Source organism: Ornithodoros turicata, chromosome 6, assembly GCF_037126465.1.
Source record: "Ornithodoros turicata isolate Travis chromosome 6, ASM3712646v1, whole genome shotgun sequence".
In the NCBI taxonomy this organism is placed as follows: Eukaryota; Metazoa; Arthropoda; class Arachnida; order Ixodida; family Argasidae; genus Ornithodoros; species Ornithodoros turicata.
The window spans coordinates 71833962-71856656 of record NC_088206.1 but is presented as its reverse complement, the minus strand read 5'-3'; the positions used below and the strand labels follow the sequence as shown (position 1 = coordinate 71856656).

At 45.2% G+C, this 22695-nt stretch overlaps 1 protein-coding gene across 4 annotated transcripts in view; it reads left to right on the top strand.

Moving 5' to 3' along the window:
* LOC135397289 (uncharacterized) overlaps positions 1–22695 on the top strand; it is a 96011-nt gene that overhangs the window by 27247 nt on the left and 46069 nt on the right. For all 4 annotated transcript variants that reach the window (XM_064628746.1, XM_064628747.1, XM_064628748.1 and 1 more), the window contains 2 exons: positions 15178–15477; positions 19814–20208. In XM_064628746.1, coding sequence (XP_064484816.1) covers positions 15178–15477; positions 19814–20208 — 695 coding nt within the window. The remainder of the gene's footprint in view (positions 1–15177; positions 15478–19813; positions 20209–22695) is intronic.

Genomic DNA, 22695 nt, shown 5'->3' with positions numbered 1-22695 from the left:
TGTCAAGCAGTAGTGATCTATGTTCCCGACTGGCTTGCTGCTCCTGACGGCTACGTAGCCGACTTCTTTTGTTTTAGGCACAGTGTTATGCGCATGCAATGTAGTTTTGCCGCCGTACTTGACGAGCGATGCGCAGTTGGTGGCAACTTCGACACCGTGTTGCCTGTAATTTTGAATTTGAATTTTCTCAAAAAGAAAAAAAAAAACTGAGTGCAATTGGGACGAAAATTGTGACGTGAGAGTATACTGAGGGCTCAGGCTATCGAATAGATAAATTTTACAAACTTTATCTCTTTTTCTACAAAATTTATTTTGCAAAATCTACACTCTTTAGGAATAAAATGATGAGTTGTAGTCATTGGGAGGACCAGATGCATTTAATGCACAACCGTTGATCCATTTCGGCCCTAAATGCACCGAGGCCCACGCAAAGTTTAGGAACCATTTGCAGTGCTCGGGTGTAATTTTGCGATTCAAGGGACTAAAATGGGGGTGTAATTGCAATCTAGGAGGCCAAGAACCTGTAACTGCTCGGCAGTATTCTTTTTTTTTTTTCTTGCATTGTGGACATAACCTGTAATAACTCATCGGCGGAATATTCACGAATACCACGTTTATTACTGCGTGTCGAAAACATCGTTACAGTGCTCGGGGAGACTTCGTCCACTTTTTACTATTTTTGACGAAAGATGGCGCCAGATGTACCGTAACGGTTCTGCCCGCTGTCCTGTTCCCGTAAGCGCTCTCCGTCGAGGTTCCGACCGTTTCTTTTTCGCAACTTCCTTTGTAATGCATATCGGGAGATATTTTGTTCAACTCACCAATGGGACTGATTCGTGTTTATATCGAAACGAATTGATTGATTGATTTTCTCCCCCATTTCGACTGGTGTTGACATCAGCAGTTCGTTCGTTTAAAATGATCGGTGTTCTGAACCGCGAACGGAAGTTGAATGTCGGTGATCTGTCGTTATGAATTTGCACGGATTTTGTTTGTTCTTCGATCTTGTTTTCAGTATTTATTCTACGCCGTTCTTTTTTATTCTCCTATTTTCTTGCGTCCTTCTATCTCAGGACAAGACAGTAGTTTCTGTTCATAAACGTTGCTTTTTTGATCATTTGCGTTTGAGTCGGTAAATATCAGTCGATGGTCGACATTATCCTCCGTCATGCTTACGCATGTCTGCACATTACGGTGAATCCAAAGCGTCTTCTCTCTCAGTGCATTTACATTTTAGAGTTTTCAGCAGATACGCTTATCGACCGATAAGTTTAAAATCCATCTCACCCCAAGAGGGCGCTGTCAGCAAATATTTCGCCCTCTTTGTCGCGTCGCTAAAGATGGTTGGTTGCGGAGCCTTCCTGGTAAAACCACTAAAACCTCCCATTCTTTACAGGATATTATCAAACGAGGTTATCGATAACTGCCGCCACCTAAAGCCAAGAATTATCTGCATCGATAGCTGCGGGTTTCGAGCACTTGTAGAATGGAATGGAGATAAGAAATACTCGCAACTCTTCTGTACTGTGTGCGAGACAACGTGCTTCAGTGTTTTATCATAATGATAGTTCGTATCGTATCGTATCGGTAGTGGTCGGTTCTCTATCGTAGGTTGGAACACACCAGGGTACACACGGTTTCCCGTTCTTGAAACAAGGAAAAACAAGATGTAAGATGTATATGCCGTTTTTAAAAACACGGTATCACCATTTAACCACCTAAATTCACTGGTTTTCGATGTCTGTCTAAGTCGTTTTAGCGAACGAAAGCCACATTTTAGCGGCCGTTAGGCTTAGCAGGGTAATTTGGTTAGATAGTTTATTAGCGGGGGCTTGGTCAGGTTATTATTAGGTTAGCCCAAGTTTGGTGTTCGCATTTTTCAATCCAGGTTAGTCTCAGTCCACTGTTGGCAGTTTCCCGCACGCGACTGTGCACTTTGTAGTCAAATAACGTTTATTTCCAGTAGTTTATTTTGCAGCGGGGATTCCACTTGATTTCGAGCTACACCCTTACCAAATTCCACCTCCAGGGGGAATTCTCCAATGGTTGAGAACCCGTCTAAACTTTGAGAAAAGTTTGCTTCCGCCATACGCCTTGTGCTCGCATGGATGCTCGCACGGATCATGCAAGCGCAAGGGGCATGCATGCTCCGTGCAAGCGCTAGGTAGCCGTGGAATAGTCAGTTTGTTTACGAAATTGATTTCATTAAAAAATACACGTATTGCTCCCAAATATTGTTAGAATATAAATTAAATATAAATAAATATATTTGTTAGAAAAACAACGTGCGCCCTCACCCTGCGGTAGCGTGCGGCTCGAAAAAAAGATTGAGACTATAGACACGACCCTCAATTTCATTGGGGGCGCAAAGCGCCTGGGTGCCCCATTAAATGCTCCGCTATTATTCCAAGAAAGCCGGTGCTGGACAAACGGGTTTCTAATATTCGTCCTGTACTCCCAAATACGACATTCATCTGACATTGACACGATACTGTTGTGTCAGTTCGTTCGTACTCGAAACACCCGAAGGAACGCACGAGTCCTTCAACCGTATCTTACTTTTTTTTTTTCAATCTGGCTTTCGATCTGTATTACAATCTAAGAGATGAAAAGTATAAGGGCGTCTTTTTGTTAGTTGTTGGAGTAATTCATTTTGTGCCGGCCGTCCCGATGAAATGGAATTGGGGAAGACTTAAGAAAGAAAAGAAAGGAGAAAACGCATTTATCCTAAATGTCTTTCTCATAAAAGAGGGCAGCCATAAAGAAGAAATGACGTGGCGACTTTAGAATTTGCGAAATGCGCTTCCGTGCCCTTATTGATCCAAACTGACTGCAGGGTGACTTTTTATCTTTAACGCGACTTTAATGGGCCGTATTTATATATATTAAAAATACTTTAGAACGTTTAATTATCGACTTTCTATTAATATCTCAACCTGACGCGCGAGAGAGCTGTTGGGGAAACGTCAATTAGCTGAAAAGGAGGTCGACGAGACGACTGAGACAAATAGGAGGTTGCGTTTGTGCGAGCAACACGGCGTCGATTTGTGTTGACATATTGACGTTTTTTTTTTTTATCGTTAAAATGTTGGTCGTGTGTTTACATATACCCATGCTCGCGGTGATGTCGGGTACGCGTACGTAATCATTACTTGCACGATTGGAATCCGGATCAGATTGACAGACATTTTCATTGGCGTCTGGGCGTTTTTGTTTCGGATCCGTACTAGTCTCTCTAAACGTTCGGTACACTCTTTAAACACATAATCAATCAATCAATCAATCAACTCTTAAAAAAGGGGTGTACTTTAACTCCTTTTTCTTGCCACATACATAACTCCCTTTTTGGAGAGTACAGTTACTCTCAACAAAGGAGCCTCCTCACTCCCTCAAGAGAGTAACATTACTCCATTACTCCCTGTCGGAGAGGAATATTACTCTCCAGTAGGGGGTTAGAGCGTAACCTTTTTAGGAGACTCCCTTTTTGAAAGTAATTGTACTATCCGGAAGGGAGTGATATATGTGGCAAGGAAAGGAGTTAAAGTACTCCCCCCCCCCCCCCTTTTTTTTTAAGAGTGTAGCGGACTGCTGTGGGTTTGTAGATTCGCGTCTGATCCAGATCTGCGACGGCTAATACGGCGATGTGAGAATGCACTCCACCTCCACTACATGTACGAGCAGCTATTCCTAAAGGCTATTTGAATCGTGATTCGAATCCACAATGGTTGTGATAATATTCGGTAGCGGACGGCTCCAAGTTCGGATATAGGCAAACGAGCCGAGGCGAGCTCCATCTATGGACAAACACAACAGGTAACCCAGTCACGTGTTTGCGAGTCCGTACGGTATACCATTCGCTGCTTGCGCGTCACACTGAGGAAGGAATGCGCTGGAGCGTCTTCCGTAAACTTTTAGCCGGCACTGTACCTTGTAGCAGGCATCCCAATGTACCTGCTACCAGTAATGTGCTGTAAAGGTAGCATTCCTGAGCGGTAAATCAGGTGTGTCCAGTTTCAACCCCTGGAACTGGCACTCATTGGCTTTTTTTCGTGGATTTCTTGTTGACTGCAAGTTTCAGGAATCGCGTCGGATCCGGATCTGACTTGTGATCCGGGACCAGCTAAGGGTGTGTGCTGAAATGAACGCTTAAAAATAAAACCATTACAAAATCCCCGCCTAAAATTTCCCCCATCAATATCTGTCTGCTGAAATAACCCTTTTAAGAATCCACGCTCTTGAAATCCGCACTGTCAAAATAGATCCTAGTTAGGCCTACCGGGGAACTCTGCCGTACGTTTGTCTATGGGTTCCGTGACATTTCATCGAATCGGTAGTCGCCGCTTTTTCTTGCGGCTATGTGTGAAATACGTAAAAGGCTCTCCTGACCTAACCTTGGTCAGTCTCCCCAACGTGTCAAATACGTAAAAGGCTCCCCTGCCGTAACGTTGGTCAGGCGTCGATGAAATGACGTTTCGACGAAATGACGTTACGGCGAAATGGCGTTCGATGAAATGATGTTTCGACGAAATGGCGTTCTGTGAAACGGGCGGACACCTTGTCTATGGGCAACACTATTCTGTTCAAAGAAATCCACAATGTTGACGTTCTCTACTCGCATCTGTTCCTTAATTATGTTTCTTCCGATAATAGTTGAGGAAATCGAAGAATCCAGCTTGAGAGTTAGACGACGACGCCTATGAATACAAGAATAATACGCACATTCCTGAGTTGAGCTAGTGGAACAATGCCATTCTTATATACGCTGGAAGGGTTGTACGTTCCTTTGTTCGTTCCCTTGTTTTCTCCCTACACTGCCTACGTAGTGTAGCCATGGCAAGTGGAAGTGGTGGATGCATGGACAGGTGCACGTGGGTTCAAGCTAGCTGACGCTTCGAATCCGTCCGCTTCTTTGCTGTTCTCCGTTAGAGTAGAAATACAAATATACAGGGTGTTTGCTCTAACGTGTCTAGAAGTTATGTGTAAAGCGAGCGATAAAAGAAACGCAAGTGGTAGTTTTCTGCTACATGAGTAAGAAACGGATACTGCTTCACTAGTAGCACCTGTTTCTCTTTTATTGCTCGCTTTAGAGCAAACACCCTGTATATACGAAGTATGTAGTCGCGGAGAATGTGCACACAAACCCACTTCCAGTAGAGCGAAATTGTCGTTCTCAGATGAATGCTCATTCCAAGACTGAAGAGTACTATTTTCTGACGTGGGGGTGGGGGTGGGGGTGATGGCAGGATCGGCTCCCCGTTGCTGGCCACACAGAAGTGGGCGTCGTCACGACGTGGACGTATAGAAAGCTTCGCTGTCCACCAATTTGAGAGGATAGATTTCGAAAGATTTATTTCGACGCGTTGCATTTTGCGAAAGTTATTTTTCAGAGTTTGTTTCGAGCGCGTTGCTACTTACACGATTTATATTTATAAGGTTATTTGGGAAGTTGAATTTTTAGATTTATTTTTCAACGTTTAATTTCAAAATTGTTTATATCAGCGTCAAATACCCCCCCCCCCCCCCCCCTGCTAATATATCTCTAGTGTCCAAGTGTAGCGATCTTTTAAAACATTTCATCGTTGCCTAATCTTCCGCGATCGCTGTAATGTAATCCGCCGATAAATCCGATTCAACAACGCGGAGCTTGCCCGTCCCCCTATCAGTTAATGCGATGTAGCCGGCATCGTACACTCTCCCGCACGTATCCCGGGATAACATTTCCGCAATGAATCATGCTCAACTGGAGGACTTGCCTCAGACACTGGTTACTCTTGGAATATGTCCAGGCGATACGCCCGTAAACGATAAGGAAATTTCTTATCAGTATTGCGCCCGTAACTGCCGAGGGTCGATCCCAAGGTGCTTTCTCTCTCTGTCTGGAGTTGTTTTTGTGGTGTATCTCAGACAACAAGTTGTAAAGAATGGATAGCGAATGGACGTTACGTCCAAGGCTAGTCGTTGATAGGTTCTCGTTTTTACGTTAAGGGTTTCTTAACGTTGTGAACGCCGTATGACGTAGTTTCTGCTTCGAATTGCTCGAGGAACGTTATTACTAGCGGGTGATGTAGACTTTCTTCATCGAGAAGTCTGTGAACAACAAAGAAAAGTTCGCTTCTACCGCTAGTAGCCGACCTTGCGGCGTAATGGATTCCTATCTTAGGTACGAACAATAAAATAACAGCATGCTCTGTTTTTGTGTGTTACGTATTGTACAATCCTAAAAACAAATCGCCAAATAGGACCAGCAAGTACTTAATAATTGAGACTATGTATATGAATACTCGGGTTCGTTGAATCTTTGCCAGAGCTTCTATGTCTACATACTGGGCGCCCAAACAGGACAAAGCGGATAAATACCACTATCTATTCTTTTTTTAACATCCGATTGGCCATTTGAAGTACCCCTTGGTTCTTTTCCGTAGTTCACGCACAAGAACACCGTAGCAAACAACACGCTTGCTATCAATTATCACCAGTGTGTATTTACGGAGAGGCCTTTCAGATCAGCGACAACGCGCCGACTGTACACACACACTCACAACTCTAATGTCTTTCACATCGTAATGAGGAAACGTCTCTACTTCCGGAACCCCTCGAGCGACTATACAGATGACTATCGCCTCGGCACTATGTGTGGTCCTTTCCGCCAATCGGAAGAGGGCATCGTAGCAGTTGGCTAATGAGGCGATCGCTTCCAAAAGCAGTGACTTTGGGAACAGGGGGTCTTACCTTGTCGGAGATTGAGCGGGGAGATACCGTGTGACGTATGTATGTAATGCGATGTTATCACCTCTCTGTGGGTGGCGAGGTAACAAAGGGGGGTGACTGTTTTGTAGCCGACATGGCAGGTACACAACGTGCACTCCACGGTCACGCTAAGTACCGTCAGGTAGCTCGTTCGAATCCCACCTCCTGCTACGCTTTTCCCTGCAGTATTTCCGGAAGAATGTCGCTGTAATCCCCCGTGAACTCTGCCCGCAGGACGCATACTGACTTCCCCATCTCTTCCACTCATTCCTGTTGTCTTCCGTCAACGTGTGAACACAGCCCATAGCCACAGTTATTTTGCGGTACCAACGGGTGACAAAAAAAAAAAAAAAACTAAAAAAAAAAAAAGAAAGGTCTGAAGCTTGTATGATATCCACTCTACCATGCCTCAGGTGCCTGAAGTGCCTCAGCGCTCTGCAAAATTCCCATCTTCGCGAAATGAACGCCAGCGCTTTAAACGCGGTCGCTCCTCAAAGCCGAATACACCCGGCTATTCGTCACGCCTAAAGCGCCCCCCTTTCTTCGAAACCTAACTGTGACAATGTATATTTCAGTTCCGGACCCCGAACTCCGAACTATCCTCGTGTCATCGCCCATTAGCTCTGTACCTCGGTTCGACGAAAAAGCGTTCCATTTTCAACTGCAGCTGCTTCCCGTATGCTCTCGTTCGTAATGAGTTTCAACGGGAATAAAAACGGACAGAAGAGAGAGAGAGAGAGAGACGCAAACTGTCGTCTGCTACGTTAAGCGCTTCCCTCATTACTCCGTTGATGACTAAAAAGAAGGGGGGGGGGGGCGCATGTGTCGTGATTAATGCGTGAGATAATGATGACGAATGGACATTTTGGGGGATTTCGTTTCATCCCGTCCTGGATTCGCTGTTTCGTGTTTTAGTGATGAGCGAAATATTGCTTTCCTATCGTAATGGACACGGTATGGTTGTTCTGGATTGGAGAGTTTTTGCGTCATGCATGAGGGGGGTAGAAAAAGTCACGTGATAACATTTCATTTCGAAGGTGGTTTTGTGTTCATGCCATGTGCATGAGATGGCGCTGCAGTAGCAGGCGCATCGGAGTTGCCTGTCGTCTGCATTAGTGGGGGTTTGACGCAGCTCCACCTAGATAGCGAAAGCCTGCTTACTCGTCGACATGACGTAACAACTGAGAGTCAGCCAATCGGGATCGTGTTTTCAACGGCGGTAGCTAATCACGAACGAGCTTTCGGCGGTCGTAGCCATGGAGATGAAGCACCGTCGTCTGCGAATAGCGATTGAACGAGAGGGAGAGGAGGTTAATTCTTTAGCGTGCTGACTCCAATGGCGAATTCCCTGTTTTTTTGTTTTTTTTTTTTTTTTTTTCGTACTGCGCAGTGTACTATACCGGTGTGGGTTCAGTGCGGAAAAGTCGACGCACGTTGTACCGATACGACCAGCGTAACACGCCCGCCCGCCCGAGCCAGTGTAACTTTCTCTGCACTATACAACGATAATCGGAACGGTATCCGAACTCCTGTATTTCATGCGTCGTCACCTCACCCGGTGGCATACAATGAGGTGTTGCGTGCCTGCTCCTATAGGGTTAGCAGAGCGTATATATTCTGCAACTGCAAAGCCAAGGAAGGCTTAACTTTTTTTTTTCTTTAGCGTCTTCAGCATGACCTCGGTGCTGCAGCCTGTCTCGCTAGACCACTGAAGCAAATCTAACCGTATCAAGCCAGTGCACGGGTACTGCTTATGCAAGATCGCGTGGCCTCGGTCATGCATCACGGAGGACACTGTCGGATAAGCCCCTTCCTATGTCCATTTAATGTGCGGTGCTCTCGATAGCGTTTCAGCAGTGCATTGTTTGCATTACTCGGTGCATGACCATTGCAGCGTTGCCGTCGCGTGCTAAGCACTGCGGAAAGACCACGAGGAAGTTTTCTTCTCTGTGATTAGAATGGCAGTAGAGAGACAAAGATGGAAGTGGTAATTTTTAACCAGTGCGTGGCGTGTGTGTCGAGTCACAAACGCGGCATTTTTTAGAGGAAGTTTTTTCCTGTCATTGGGGTACATAGCGCACGCCGTCTCGTTTTCGGTTTGATCTCGTTTTAACTTGGATCTTTCGTGAAAGAAAGAAAAAAAAAAGAAAAAAACGACTAGCAGCCCCCTTTCGTCTGATTGCAACAAAATTTGGATAATTATCATCAGAGAGAAACAGTCGCATTTGTGATTCCTACTACCGTATTTTCACGCGTATTAGCCGCACCGCAGATAAGCCGCAGGACTCGTTTTTAGATACATTTTGAAAATTTTTTTGCAGATAAGCCGCGGATAATACGACGCGACTGCTTTGTGCGCTAAACCAGTGATGCACATACGAAATCAATAGAGACTTTATCGCTATGAAAACGGGTATCATTTATTCGACAGAAAAAAGGCTAACATCAGAAATATTACAGAGCGGCTCACTAAGACATGTTCCAGAAGACATGATTCACTGTCACCCCTTTTGTTAAAGCTGCGTGGGGGAATGTATCCGGAAGGTCAGACCACTCGAATATGGACTCGTCCCTGTTCGGTATTGTTCGTGCACTGGCAGGGCGGTCCTGTTTCGAAAAACATGACGCACTGTCTGCCCTTTCGTTTCATCCAGGGTATTGGGAAAATACCAGGGAAAGATAGTCATCAGATAAGCCGCACCCGCGCATAAGCCGCAGAGCGTCCGTGAAAACAAAAAATCTCGCATAAGCCGCGGATAATACGCGTGAAAATACGGTACATTCCGAGCGTTTTCCCCGATAAATATCCTCCTGTCTATTTTCGTCGTCATCTTCTTTTTTTTTTTTCGTGGAGATCGGGCGTGAACTTGGAAACTCCGATATCTTTCAATGCTGACACGATTAGATTGGTTCGTTTTTAAATCTGCGTAGAACGCCGAGCGTAACAATTTCCCAGACACTGGGGTTGTTTACGGGCGCCTCGGCAAAAATAAAATCGTAATTATTAGCGTTATTAACTGTCAACAGCGATAAACAACTGCACCCACCTGCTTTGAAGCCCAAAACTACGTATTTCGATTGAGGGACGACCGTTGATGAGACGGCACTAGCAATTGGTCTCGAACACACGCGCATTTGAATTTCCCATCAGAGGCAAGATCGCTTCATTTCCACCAACCAACTCCACCTACCGGAACTTTCCATAATCGTCATCCAGCGCACAATTACGAATACCACCACCCGCGTTGATGACTCTGCAAACTGTCTGATGATGAAACACAATGTACCGAAGTAATAGCACGCAGTAATAGCCCGTTTCTCGAGTTTGGGCTAATTTACTGGCTCCGTTCCGGATGAACTCTACTAATGGTAATTTTGTGGAAATGTCACTCACATTCGTGCACTTTACTCCAACGATTCCGATGCCCTCTGCCGTCTCTAACGAGCACGATAAGTGTGGGTTAATGATATTTGTACAAACGATTGAACCTTCAACTGCGAAACGATTTCACGTTTTCTGCCGGGAAGATCGCACGGACGATAAAGATCCGTTCTGTAGCTTCTGTTTCGGTGATTGACGTAACAGATAAGGGAGCACGCACGTTTTCAACGGACAGAACATGGAAATCGTTCTCTTTCTGTTTTCTTTTTTTTCTCCGTTGCGAACGTTTCATTTTGCTTGCGTTGCTGAAACCGAGAAAGATAGGTTTTCAGCGAAAATACGTTACGAAAGTACGATATTTTTCCGCTCCGCAGAAGCCACCGCAGGAAGGGCGTACACCGAAGGCTTTCGTGAACGATTGATGAGCGCTTAAAAGTCGTGCCAGTTTTCGGCTTCCAGATTTGTTTTTCCGGCAGACTTTCCGGACGTATATGTCGGCGCAGTTCCCTCTGAAGTCGGCCCAGGAAGTGCACTAAGCCCCGTGTCCCCTTCTTCTTTCTGCCGTCCTCTCTCCATCTGTCCACGTCTCTACGCCGCTCACAGCCGCAGTTGCTTCGCGGCGCTAGCACGGAATTAAAAAAAAGCACCATATACTGTAAAAACCCTTATTGTTCACGCGCGCATAATTTTCGCGAATTGAAAAATTCGCGAAATTTAATTAAACACTTCCAAAATAGCGGTACAATCGGAAATTGTATTTTCAACCTTGGTTGCTAGTAAGCATTTGGACTACTTTACAGCGCAAGTGTGCGCAATATACCACATAAATTAAACGTAGATACGTCTCCTAACCGTATAACATTTCGTTTTTTCATTAAATATAGTAAAGAGAAATTAACGCGTATCACAATGTGAGGCAACGGAGCCACGAACTTTAGCATCTAGAGTCCGCGAAATCTAGTATAACCGCGAATGGGTGCCCTGCGCCCGATTCGCGAAAAATTAGTGTCGCGAAATTAAAAGGGTTTTACGGTAGTTAGTGCCATTCCTGCTTTCAAAACAAGAAACCCCACAAACGCCGTCATCTCCTTTTAACTTAAACTGAACGGTCATAACCGAAATCTGCCATTCATGCGCTCTTCTTCTGGTTTTCTTTTCTTTTTTTTTTTTCGTTTGAGCGCCGCGCAATTTGGAACTAAATTTGCGGTCCCTAATAAGCCTGCAACGGTCGAGTTCGAACTCTCGTATCTTTTCCGCGCTGCGGAGCGTTGAAGCGTGCAGAGGGCTTCATTAGAAGGAAGATGCGTTCTTATTCCGAAGCCGGAATTATCGGTAAGCTCAGAGGCGCGTTCAATGCAGCTGTGCACAGTCTGGCCACGATGTATGGGAATGTAACGGCTGTAGTAACGGTGTGGAGCGGTTCTTGCCGTCGGATTTCCGCGTGCGGCATAAGCTGTGTATAAGTGTGACGTAGTTAAAGTCCACTTGAGGCTCCTGCAAAGGTAAGGTGCCGCAGCACCAGCGTACGGCATCGCCTTAAAGTGGCTGTCTGCCCGCTGTGCAGTGGCACGCTGCTCGGAGAAGTTGTGCGTCCTGGGCAGGGATGGGCATAAATACATTTTCTGAGTATTTAAATATAAATACAAAATATAAATACAGTATTTAAATACCATAACTACTACCATAAATACTTTGAGGAAAATGTCATCTGGAATTACAGAAATAACGATAATCATAACAAATCAGCAACGAACAATAACATTTATTTGTTAGGTTATTATATTTGTTAGAACAAATGCTTGTATTAAATTTGAGGAAGATGCTTCGTACAACACGGTATTTGGCTAGTCGCGACGTTGTCCGCAACAACAGTGAAAAACTTGCCATCTAAAATGGTTTGTCGCATCCGCATGGTAGCGCAAACTCTCCCTTCTTGCCAAAAGGTCAAATGCAGGGCAACTTTAAGATATGAGTCAGTATATACTGTATCTAGGAGTATTTACAAAGTATTTTGAAGAATAAATACCCGAAAATTGGTATTTAAGTATAATTATAAATATATTTTTCGAGTCTGTATTTAAGTACAAAATATAAATGCATGTATTTATATTTGAAATAGTATTTTAATTACAATGTATTTAAATACTGCCCATCCTTGGTCCTGGGTCGACTTCGTAGGGAGCTATTCCGACGTTTGCCTTAAAGCGTTTGAGAAAAAAAACCTGCTACATGCTAAAGGGCGCGAAGTATCAGGGTCGAATCCTACCACCTGCTGTGCCGTGTCTAGTATTCCATGGGTTTTCCGGCGCACTTTTTAAACGGATGTACGCCCCCCCTCCCCCCCCCGTATGAAGTCGGTCCGCAGTATGCATACTAACCCCTCTGTGCCCAATTCCTTCTGCTATCCTCTTTTCCATCGGTGTGCTTGTAGCCACTGTTACTTTGCGGTGCTGCCACGTTTAAAGTTGCAAGATAAAAGGAGCCGAACCTGTATGGCGGTCGTCTGATACGCGCACGATTTCTATCAGTGATGATGGCTGTCTTATTACAGGTAGTAATTTGAAAGGCGAGCTCGTGTCAGTTATTGGTTTTTCGAAGCCGAATACGTAGTTTATTAATATATAGGTTTAACATACCAGGGTAGTGGTCGCAGTAACGGCACGGTACGGGTACAAGCTTTCATTGAATTGTATTGGAAACATACAAGTGTACGCTCCATCAACACTGATTATACGGTTACTCCATAGCACTCGGAGCTGCATGATAATGAAGGTAATTACGTAGAGCAGAGAAGTCGCTGAAAGGGTGCTGCGACTGTGAAGACAAACTGACTGACAAAAGGTCACTCGGGGAATGGATAACCCAAGAGCCAAAGAACTGAGCTAACGTAAAAGTACTTTCTGTCACGATATCCTGATATCTGAGCATCCAGGGCATGCCGCAGTGCGCAGTGGGGTAATGTCAGGTGCCCAAAATTGGTAGAGGCGATTGAACCGAGTTACAGTGCACAGGTAAATCTAAAGTACTAACTATGCTCGGAGGCAACATAAGAGCTACAGTTACATAGGTGTATCTCCGCCACCAGAGAATGTAGTCCGCGCATTGAGGGCGGGGCATATGACAAGATGGCTGCAGCAGGCAGTGGTAGAAGCAGATTCACATGTTTTGTTTTGACTTGATTTGATTAGTTTTTTTTATATATATATTCATTTCACATACACGGAAATGGGGGAAACAGGTGCAAAAGACATCAGCCGAAGTTTGTAGACGCGAATATTTTACGTGTTTGCTTTAAAAGCGTGCAAATATGCTCCTCCAAGTATACGAGGTCTCCGACGAGTGTTTCCGGCACTACGTTGTGACTCGGAGGCGTCACGCGCCCAACAGATGTCTTTTAGATTAGTGGGCTGATCTGACGTGCAAAAATTGTCCCGAAGTGTACTCCTCTCCCAAGCAACGAAGAGAGTCGTACGGAAGGTAGACACGGTATAGTGCATGCATTCCCTTTACTCTTCTCCGACGTAAAGTACTAGAGCACTCTGCATACGCAACGTATATACGAGCAGGGCTAATTTTCGTTCAATTGCTCCTAAAGTGTCTCTGCCCTCCCGAGCTTATCTTTCACGACGAGAATGTCGCTGCCATCCTTTGTTCCGGACAGCCAAGTCGCCTACTTTGCCGTCAATTACCGACCTTCCCAGGAATTGCGTAACGGAGCAGAATACTGGCATACCCTCCCCCCCCCCCCCCTAACAGCACCGCGCTCTATCCCGAGGAAGGAGGAGGGGAGAGGGGGGGGATAATCTCCGCATCCAACGATGACGACAGCCGCCTAACTAACAACGAAAGCGGGTTCCCCGAAATCCACGTTCGCGGCCGCTCACAACTTCCCGCGCTTCGAGTTCAGTGACCCGGGGTTTATTAGCGCTGCTGTAGCAGCCGGGCTGCTTGTGGCTCAATTTCATTCCGCGAAATGCTAGTGTATGTGTGCGTGGAGGGTCAGGAAGGGAGGGGGGGTGTAAGAAAAAAAAAAGCAGTAATATTTTGTCATCTCTATATGTTTGAGAATGACTTACTATGTATGTTAGGTAATGAGGTTTTCCATCCCAACCGTTATCTTTGCTGCGTTAAATGAAGTAGTGGAGATGAACTAATATTGATCACTGGTGTTGAACAGTACGGTACTGTGCCTTTGTGAGACATTTTTTTTTTAAAGCACACAAGCTATTTCTTTGTTGCTTGTTAACGGTTAACATTCAAGCAGGTAGTGAGGTTTTTTGTCTGTGCTACGAATATGTTAGTCAGAATATGTATTAGAGACGAGGCGATACTGATTGCCGCGGTCAAACAGTGTGGTATTTATTTTCTGTGTGCACTAACAGCTTGAGCCCAAGTGGTGATGTACATAGTCATACATTGTGTTAATGTGAGTATAATAGAACGAACAAAAATGGACAAAGTCTGAATGCAGATATTATAGTGAAATCATACTGCAAATGTACATCTTAAAACTCTCAAATGTACGACAAACTGTCATTGTAGGCCCGATATAGTTTTAGGCATATTGAAGATAAGGCTTTCTATATGGTAATCTAGTTTTTTTGCTAGAAAGGTAGCTCTATTTATTACACCATTTTTCCTTCGAATGTCTCGTATTGCTTGTTATGCTTTGGAGGTCCTCGCATTAACAGCTTGCACACAGCAAATAATCGTAACACCTCAATCGCTGTGTAGCTTGATTAATACGGATAGATCTATTTCTTTGTAAGGCGTACTTGTACTGCCGATTGCAACCGAAAAATCTTGCGTTCTCTCGCATTACAAAGAATGAAGACAGATGGCGAGGAAGAGAGTAACGTGAGATTGGTTTACTAATGAGGCAGAGTGAAACGTCCCGGGCAAGACATTAAAGCTGCATAAGCATCTTTGCAGCTGCCAAACTTTCTTTCTGTCTTTTAGGCCGCTTTGCAGTCATTAAGGTCCACTGTTGCAATTCCTCGAACCGTGCGGGGCGCTAATGACATAATGTTGTCTGTTTGTCCTTTCAGACATGGAACACAGTATACAGCTGGAAGACGGAGGCACAAGGCATCATGGGAAGGGCCGGCACGGCGGCCACCACAACCACCCCCACCAGGTGGGGGCGCAGCAGGGGGGTTTGCTGGCCCCCCACAAAGAGGTGCGGGTCGTTGCTGACAGTCCGGCCACGCTTGATTCAGCATTGCCCAGTGACAGCGACCACAACTGCGATCACCACAGTTCAGAAGAGGAACTGGAGGTGATCAACAACAGGGCGGGTTCCGCTGAGAAGCGGAAATGGTCACAGGCCAACCAACGTAGAGCGAGAGGTCAGTTTCTTATTTTGCTATTAGAGCAATGGTGAGACTTCGATATTTGAGGTACGTACCCAAGCAGCACAACATCTTGGCAAAATATCGGACCAATACTGGCCCAATATTGGACCAGTATTGAGCTGGTATTACCAATATTGGTCAAAAATTGGGCCAATACTGGTAATACTGGCGGAATATCGGACCAAGATTGGGCCGGTATTGCCAGTATTGGTCCAACGTTGGGCCAAGATGTTGTGTGCTTGGGGTATCATTACAAAAAGGAATTATTTTTCTATGTGTTGTAGCTGGTGTTGTAGTACCAAACACTTGAACAAACATCAGTGTCCAGCTTTGAAGTCGGAGCAGCGAGGGCCATTCCTATTGGCTCTCGTAAGCACATGACCTCTCCCAATGCTGTCTCACTGGGGGAGGTGCTTGCCGTCACATCACGTCCAGATTAGCTTCGATATTCATTGTGCCAATTTTTTAACGCATATATTACCACCTTGGCCATGAAACTTGGGAGGAAGGGAGCACGTTAATACACGCCAGTCTTTTAGGTTTATCCATTATAACATGGGATGAAGTGGCGCAGCACATTTAAGTTTCAAATTTCAGTGCTAATGTCTTGGTTAGCATCTACGCAGCATTTTGAGCAGTGCGTCAGGGTGAGCAGTGGCTCAACTTATAAAATGGCACATTAATACTTTGACTGGATGTTCAGTTAACCGTTAGCACCTGCGTTTCATCTGCATGCAAACAACCCGCAGCCAAGGTATATCCGCATCCTCAGTAGCCGTAGCCATAGCCGTAGCCATATCCGTAGAGATGTTTTTTTCTCTGTGCTCTCCTTCTTCCTCTGCAGCCGTACGTTTGTGTGGAGCACAGATGTGAGTAAACGTAAGCTAGAGGCTGTCTATACTATATTTTGTTAGATATGGCAACCTTGGGTTCGTAGTAGAGTAACAAGCAAATCAGCAGAAGACCGAAACGTATACGATTGAAACGTAATGTCCTACATCATTACACTTTCAGCATAGCAATACTGTGAAGCCCTCAAATTTCTCTTAAACCCTTAAAACCTCTATTTTCCTTTAGAGCCCCTAAGTTTCAAGCAGGACTTGATACGAAGAAGAATATGCTGGAATCGGGTTATATGGGTGACCCGATTATGGGATGGCAGTGGCAGAGAGCATTTGAGCTGCTTGACAGCACACACACGTGCAGTGTCGCTTTTAGCAAATGCAATGTTGGGTAAAACCCCCAGCTTTCTGCGGTGGAAAATTTACTGTCCCCCGAAGCGGGATTTACAAATCCGCAGCATTCCACGGGCAAGAGGAAACGAGCAAAAAAAAAAAAAAAAAAAGTGCAGCATTCTCTCAAGATTGCAATGCCGACTCATCCCATGCTTCTCCAGCCTTTCGTAAGTTTTCAGTGCGCAAAGGAAACTAGCCTCAACTCTGTCGATCTCTCTCCGGGCGTTGCCGCCGTCGTTAAATTTCCTTTCGTCACAGCGCGTTCAGCTGCTGAAGGGCCAGCATTATCAGTGGCGTCAGGAATCGCTGTTGCGACTGATCGGGTTTTACCCGTGGAGACGCCGCAGATCCATTGAAATCCTTACGTAATTTTGTAAGACGTCGAACATTCCGCGGAAAACGGACGATCGCGAGGGAGACAGCTCGTTCCGCGAGACGTGGACAGTTCCGCGAAATTTCGTGGATTCGCGGAAAGCTAGGAGCTCCAAGTATGGGCAGTTACCGTGAAGTCAGCCAACCAAGTCACTCAGTTTTAGCATCGAGATTAGCGTGCTAAATTTAGTGGCCACAAATGTGTGCCCCGCGTCTGATTCCCGAAAACATTGGGGCCCGCAAAATTGTAGGGTTCGCACCTGGACAACAAAAATGCATCATCTTCACCAGCTCGCTTGCTTCCTAGCCATTTTTTCATTAACAAAAATGCATTCACACGCGGAAAACGTTGTCGCTACCAAAGCACTTAGGTGCCCTTGCAATATGCATGAGTTGCCTCTTAGCTACAAGGTAACACCTTCTCGAAAGCTGGGACTTTACAACTACGCAATTACAGTGCATGAGAATGGAGCATCTCATGCATAAAGCCAGGCGGGTCGTAAAAGTTTTTTTTTTTTTTACCACCTCGTTAAACCCGATAGTGGGCGTTGTTGTAGTCCAATTTTAGTACGAGCAGTCAAGCGTAGTCAACAAGTGTGCAAAAAAACACAGAGCAATGGGGGATATCTGACCTTCTGATAGCAGAGCGTAAACATGACAGAGAGTTTTAGAAAAGAGGTATCTTGTTCTTGCACTATAGTAGCTTCACGACTCAGTCAGCTTTTGTGAAGTTTCGTTGCTGTAAAAGCGTTCAAACCCAACATTTTAATGCAATACATTATCATGGACTACAACACAGCGTGGTACCTTACCCTTTTTAACCTTTTGTTGCTGTACACCCTGGATTTTTTATAAGCTGTTCATTTATCACCTTCTTGACGTGCAATGTAGCCGTAATATTGTGCAGTAAAATACGAAGTCGTCTCCATCAGTTTGCACTGCAAGGCTTTGAGTGTACAGGGAAGTGTGTGGATATTTTTACGTTCTTATTTTTTTACAAACATGCAGTATTGATACAACGCTACTGTACCGTGGTAATTTATATGTGAGCACTGTTTTTCTGTAATCTCTGTGAAATGTGCTGAAAATACTTAAGCTAAAATAGGATGTTGATTTTCAATCTCATTGAACACCTAACATTTCAGACGCGCATGAAATTGTCACAAATTCTCTTAGTTTCCCCTCTTCTTTTTCTAAAGCGAAATTCACACCGAGCGCCACTCACGCTAGCATATTTTATTCGGTCTCGCGTCGAGTGAGAAATGACATTAATCTACACATGCATTTCGTAGTGCATGGCACACACGATACGCAATTACCAATTGCCTTGAGCTTCGACAGAAAATGTGGAAGCCGTCGTTAAATGCAGAAATGTTATCCCAGAGTTTGATACCCGGAAAAAATTGCATTAAAATGGATGTCTCTTTGAACAAGTTCAGCCTTGAGAACAGCTGCATCGGGTCTAGAGTAAATTACGCTGGAGTACAATTTCATTTTAGACGATATTGTACGTATGTGTACATTGTGCCTCCAACTAGCATGTGCCGCAGTGGCAGGTGTACATCGTAAGGTTACACACGTGCGTCAACCTGTTCGGCATTACAAGGTGTCATTGTTACACATTTCGGAACGTTGCTCCCAGCATAGTGGAACCCCTTTGTGATAGACGTGCAGCTGTTTCTGCATCGGTGAGGTTCACAGGAAATCCGTCTGGCAAGGCGCTTAGACGTCCGTAAATTGTTGAGCAAAATGTTTGATGTTAACGAACAGACTTCTCATGCTACTCTAGAAGCATGTAGGATTGTGCTGTCCAGCAGAGATGGATTACGTGTGATTGAAAAGTTATTGTCCGCTGGGGAACATGAGGAATTCATTATGGTATAGTTACGCTCATGATTAGTCATCATTCAGTTCAATATTACGTTATTTGTGTGCTTCAGGCCATATCGACATGAGTCATCCTTGAATTTACCATGAGGAAACACATGTTCTGCATTGTAAGATGCGTCAAGGGTTTGATGTGTGCCGTCTATTATCCCATTCTTCTCTTAATTGAGCGCTTTTATCTTGTTGTTGATATATTGGTTATATATTAAGTAGGCAGTTTTTTTTTTCTTCTCTAATATCACCTCCTCGTGTATTTTACGCTTTTGGTAGATTTGCATTTCGTGCCAAAAGTGATTGGATTGAATTTACTTCGCACAAATCTAAGAAAGGCGGTACTTCGCGGTAACTCGTGCATAAAAAGTGACAATGGGAGACAAAGGTGAAAAGTGTTGTAGCTACAGTGTTTTTTTTTTTTTAATATGCACCAATTAACGCTTGAACAGTGACGGATCGTTGTAGAATCCAGCCATGCCATTATAAGCGATTTCGATACAAATGTCAATTCTTTATAGTGGGTGTCGCTGCAATGCAGATTTCATTTCGGCTCGTGTTCCTACAAGTAACAGTGCAATATAACGAACGTCGTAATAACCGATACCTTCGTTATAGACGACGTTGTTATAACCAGAATTCACGCTAGATTGTAAGTATCGTTCTCCCCTTATGAATTCTGCTTATAACGACAATACAGATTTCATTTCGACTCGTGTTCCTACAAGAAACATGCTATATAGCGATCGTCGTAATAACCGATACCTTCGTTATAGACGACGTCGTTATAACCAGAATTCAGGCCAGATTGTAAGTATCGTTTTCCCCCTTGTCTGTTGACGCAGGTTCCCTGCGCCGCAGCCGGTCTGATGGCGCCCACTGCGACGGCGACGCGACGTCGTCGGACGATGAAGAAGTTCGTGACCTGACTCGACGGTCGACCGCATGTTCGACGGCGGCCGCAGCGGCTGCCGCGCTATCTGTGTACGCGGCCCCCGTGGAATTCCGAGCCTCACCGCCGTTGCACGTTCACCGGCCGCACAACGGTTCTCCGCCGCTGAAAGTTTTCCACGCTGCCCACCTGCCCGCCTTTGAGGTGTGTTCCGTGAGTCCTCGTAAGCGGCACCGGCAGGATTTCAACGGGGGTCCCCGCAGCGGAGCCTCGTCGTTTGCCGTCTTCTCCCTTGGGGACGGCGGTCCTGTGCCTCGGCCCTGCCTCGATTTCGAGAAGATGCAGCAGGTAGGACGACGACACTTTCAGTTCACCGCTTGACTTGAAACGCGAGCAGATCCAGTGAAGTCGCGGGATTAGAAATGCAAAATTTCCGGAAATTTTGAATCGCTCGAAAAAACTCGTTTTTTTCTGGTTTTTTTCCGCAAAAATAGAAACAAACGCGGTTACTGCTGAGTCGAAGCATTGCCGGCCAAGCCACAGCATACAATGAGCTAGAGACTTTAGTAGTGTTCACCCTCTAGGCACAAATGCAGATCAGAGCATCGCATGATACTGCTGTTTACTCAGCGATAGGTAATTGGAACAACCCACCCACTCCGAAAAGAACTACGACATTATGTGAACGCGATGGCGATCGCTTAGAGCAGCCAGACGGAGCTCTAAGTTGGTGGTTGTTGGCGGTTTAGAGGCACCTAAGGCACTGTTGGTGGGTTGGAACGCAGCGAAGGCACGAAAATTTACATTTTTGAATTTTGTCGCGTGGAAATTTTGAGCTATTTTTCTGGAGAAGAGGAAAAAAAACTGTTTTTTCCCCAAACATTTTTGTTTTTTTTTTCCGGGGCGTCGCATCTCTACGCGGGATACGCGTTACCACGAGGTTAGCGACCTCCAACCGCCGTGTTCCTACAAGTAACATGCTATATAGCGATCGTCGTAATAACCGATGCCTTCGTTATAGACGACGTCGTTGTAGCCAGAATTCACGCCAGATTGTAAGTATCGCCTAGGAGTAGATGTATGCGTAAAGTCAGTCAGCCTATTTGTGTGGTGACATTCTGCACGTGCCGCAGGGTAGGACTGCGGTTAATTTGGACCATATGGGTGGGTTCTTTTGACGTGTGATGGAACAACACACGGTACTGAAAACAATGTGTACCTCCCCAACGTCGCTACCGTCCTCGGCCGGGTTTCAACCCGCGACCTTGAGCTCAGCGAGCCCCAACGCGTTACCGACTGTGCAACAGATTATTTTAGCGACTTTTCAATAACGTCTACCTCACGAGATTTCTTCAAACTTCGTTCTTTTCTTGAACGTTCTGAAACTCAGCCCGGCAAAATAGCGCGCTGGAAAAATGAATAAAACACGCTATTTTTGCGGCGCCGAGCTTCAGAAAGTTAAAAGAACGAATTTTGAGGACATTTCGTGAGGTAGACGTTATTGAATAGTGGCTGAAATAATCTTTTAGAGATTTTGGTGTTTTTCCAGACATAGTACTCAATCCTGCGTTTCCTTTTCTTTTTTTTTGTGTGTGTGCAGAATAACGTTTTTTTTTAATTGCAGAAATAAACATGAAAGAACAAAAAAGAAACCCGAAACGTGGTCTGGAAATTGACAAAATCGATAAAACCGCTCGTCATTAATAAAAAGAGAATGCGGTATTCGGTACTTAGCTGCGCCATATATTTGCAGGTCCAGTAGGCCGTGTCTTTGAAGGTCGCCATTTTGCATCGAGATGAGATGCTCGTGGGAAAGACGCCATGTGAGATAGCTTTCCCAATAGCAAAATGTTAATCGTGATGCAACAGCTTGAGAAAAATAGTGATAAGGAAAAAAAAATAAATAAAATAAAATGAAACTCGAACAAAGGAACGGGAAATATAGTTGCAGACGACAGGAAGCGTTAGCAGACGACCGAGATAATTGACCTCCCCGTGGCGAGATATTCTAAGCGGCCACCGTGTTTTTAACCTCGAAATGACCGCTACGAAATTGAGAGCTGCTCGTACTCGGAACCGGAATTCTCGGCGATTTGAGACGCCTGGCGCCGCCGCTGCTGCTGCTGCTGCTGCTGCGTGCTTGTCTAGGCCCCGCTCGCTAGTGTGCCGCGCGCGGTTTTCTCCACGGTCGAAGGGAGACCAGATGGGTCGCCGATAACCGCGCGCGCGCGCGCCTGTTCTACGGCGGGAGGAAGTTTTGTGTGGTCATTTATATAAAAGAACGTTCCGGTTTGCGTGGGAGAGATAACTCCGGAGAGTTATGGTGAGGGGGAGGGCTGTGATGAGGGGTAAAGGCACTGAGAGACGCCAGGATTGTATCTAAAAGAAGTTCGGTTTCGACGGTCGGGTGTCTTTCCCTGAAGCTGACGAGAACATTTCCTCCAGGATGAGAAAGCGCACGAAAAGAGGACACGAACAGGACAACTCAATGTTTCGCGGTGTGATGCATCTTCTTTAATGTTGGTTATTGACCAATCAATTTAATTATTCACTAAGATGACTGAGGAGAGAAAATGCGAGCAAATCGGGCAACAAAAAGTAAACAAGCCTTCAGCAGTTTTTGAAAACTTTTATGACTACAGAGAGCAGTTTCGTGGCGCACTCATTTTCTTGTCGTTTTGATCCGTCGCTGAACCTCCTCTCCCGTTCTATACAGCCAGTGAAGACTAAATCACCTCTCTAACTTTTAAGACTGTCAGTGAATGTTTTCTTCGAAGGTCTCTTCGAATATCCTGAAAATGGAAAAATAAAAGGAAGCTGTGAGGAGAAAATTGC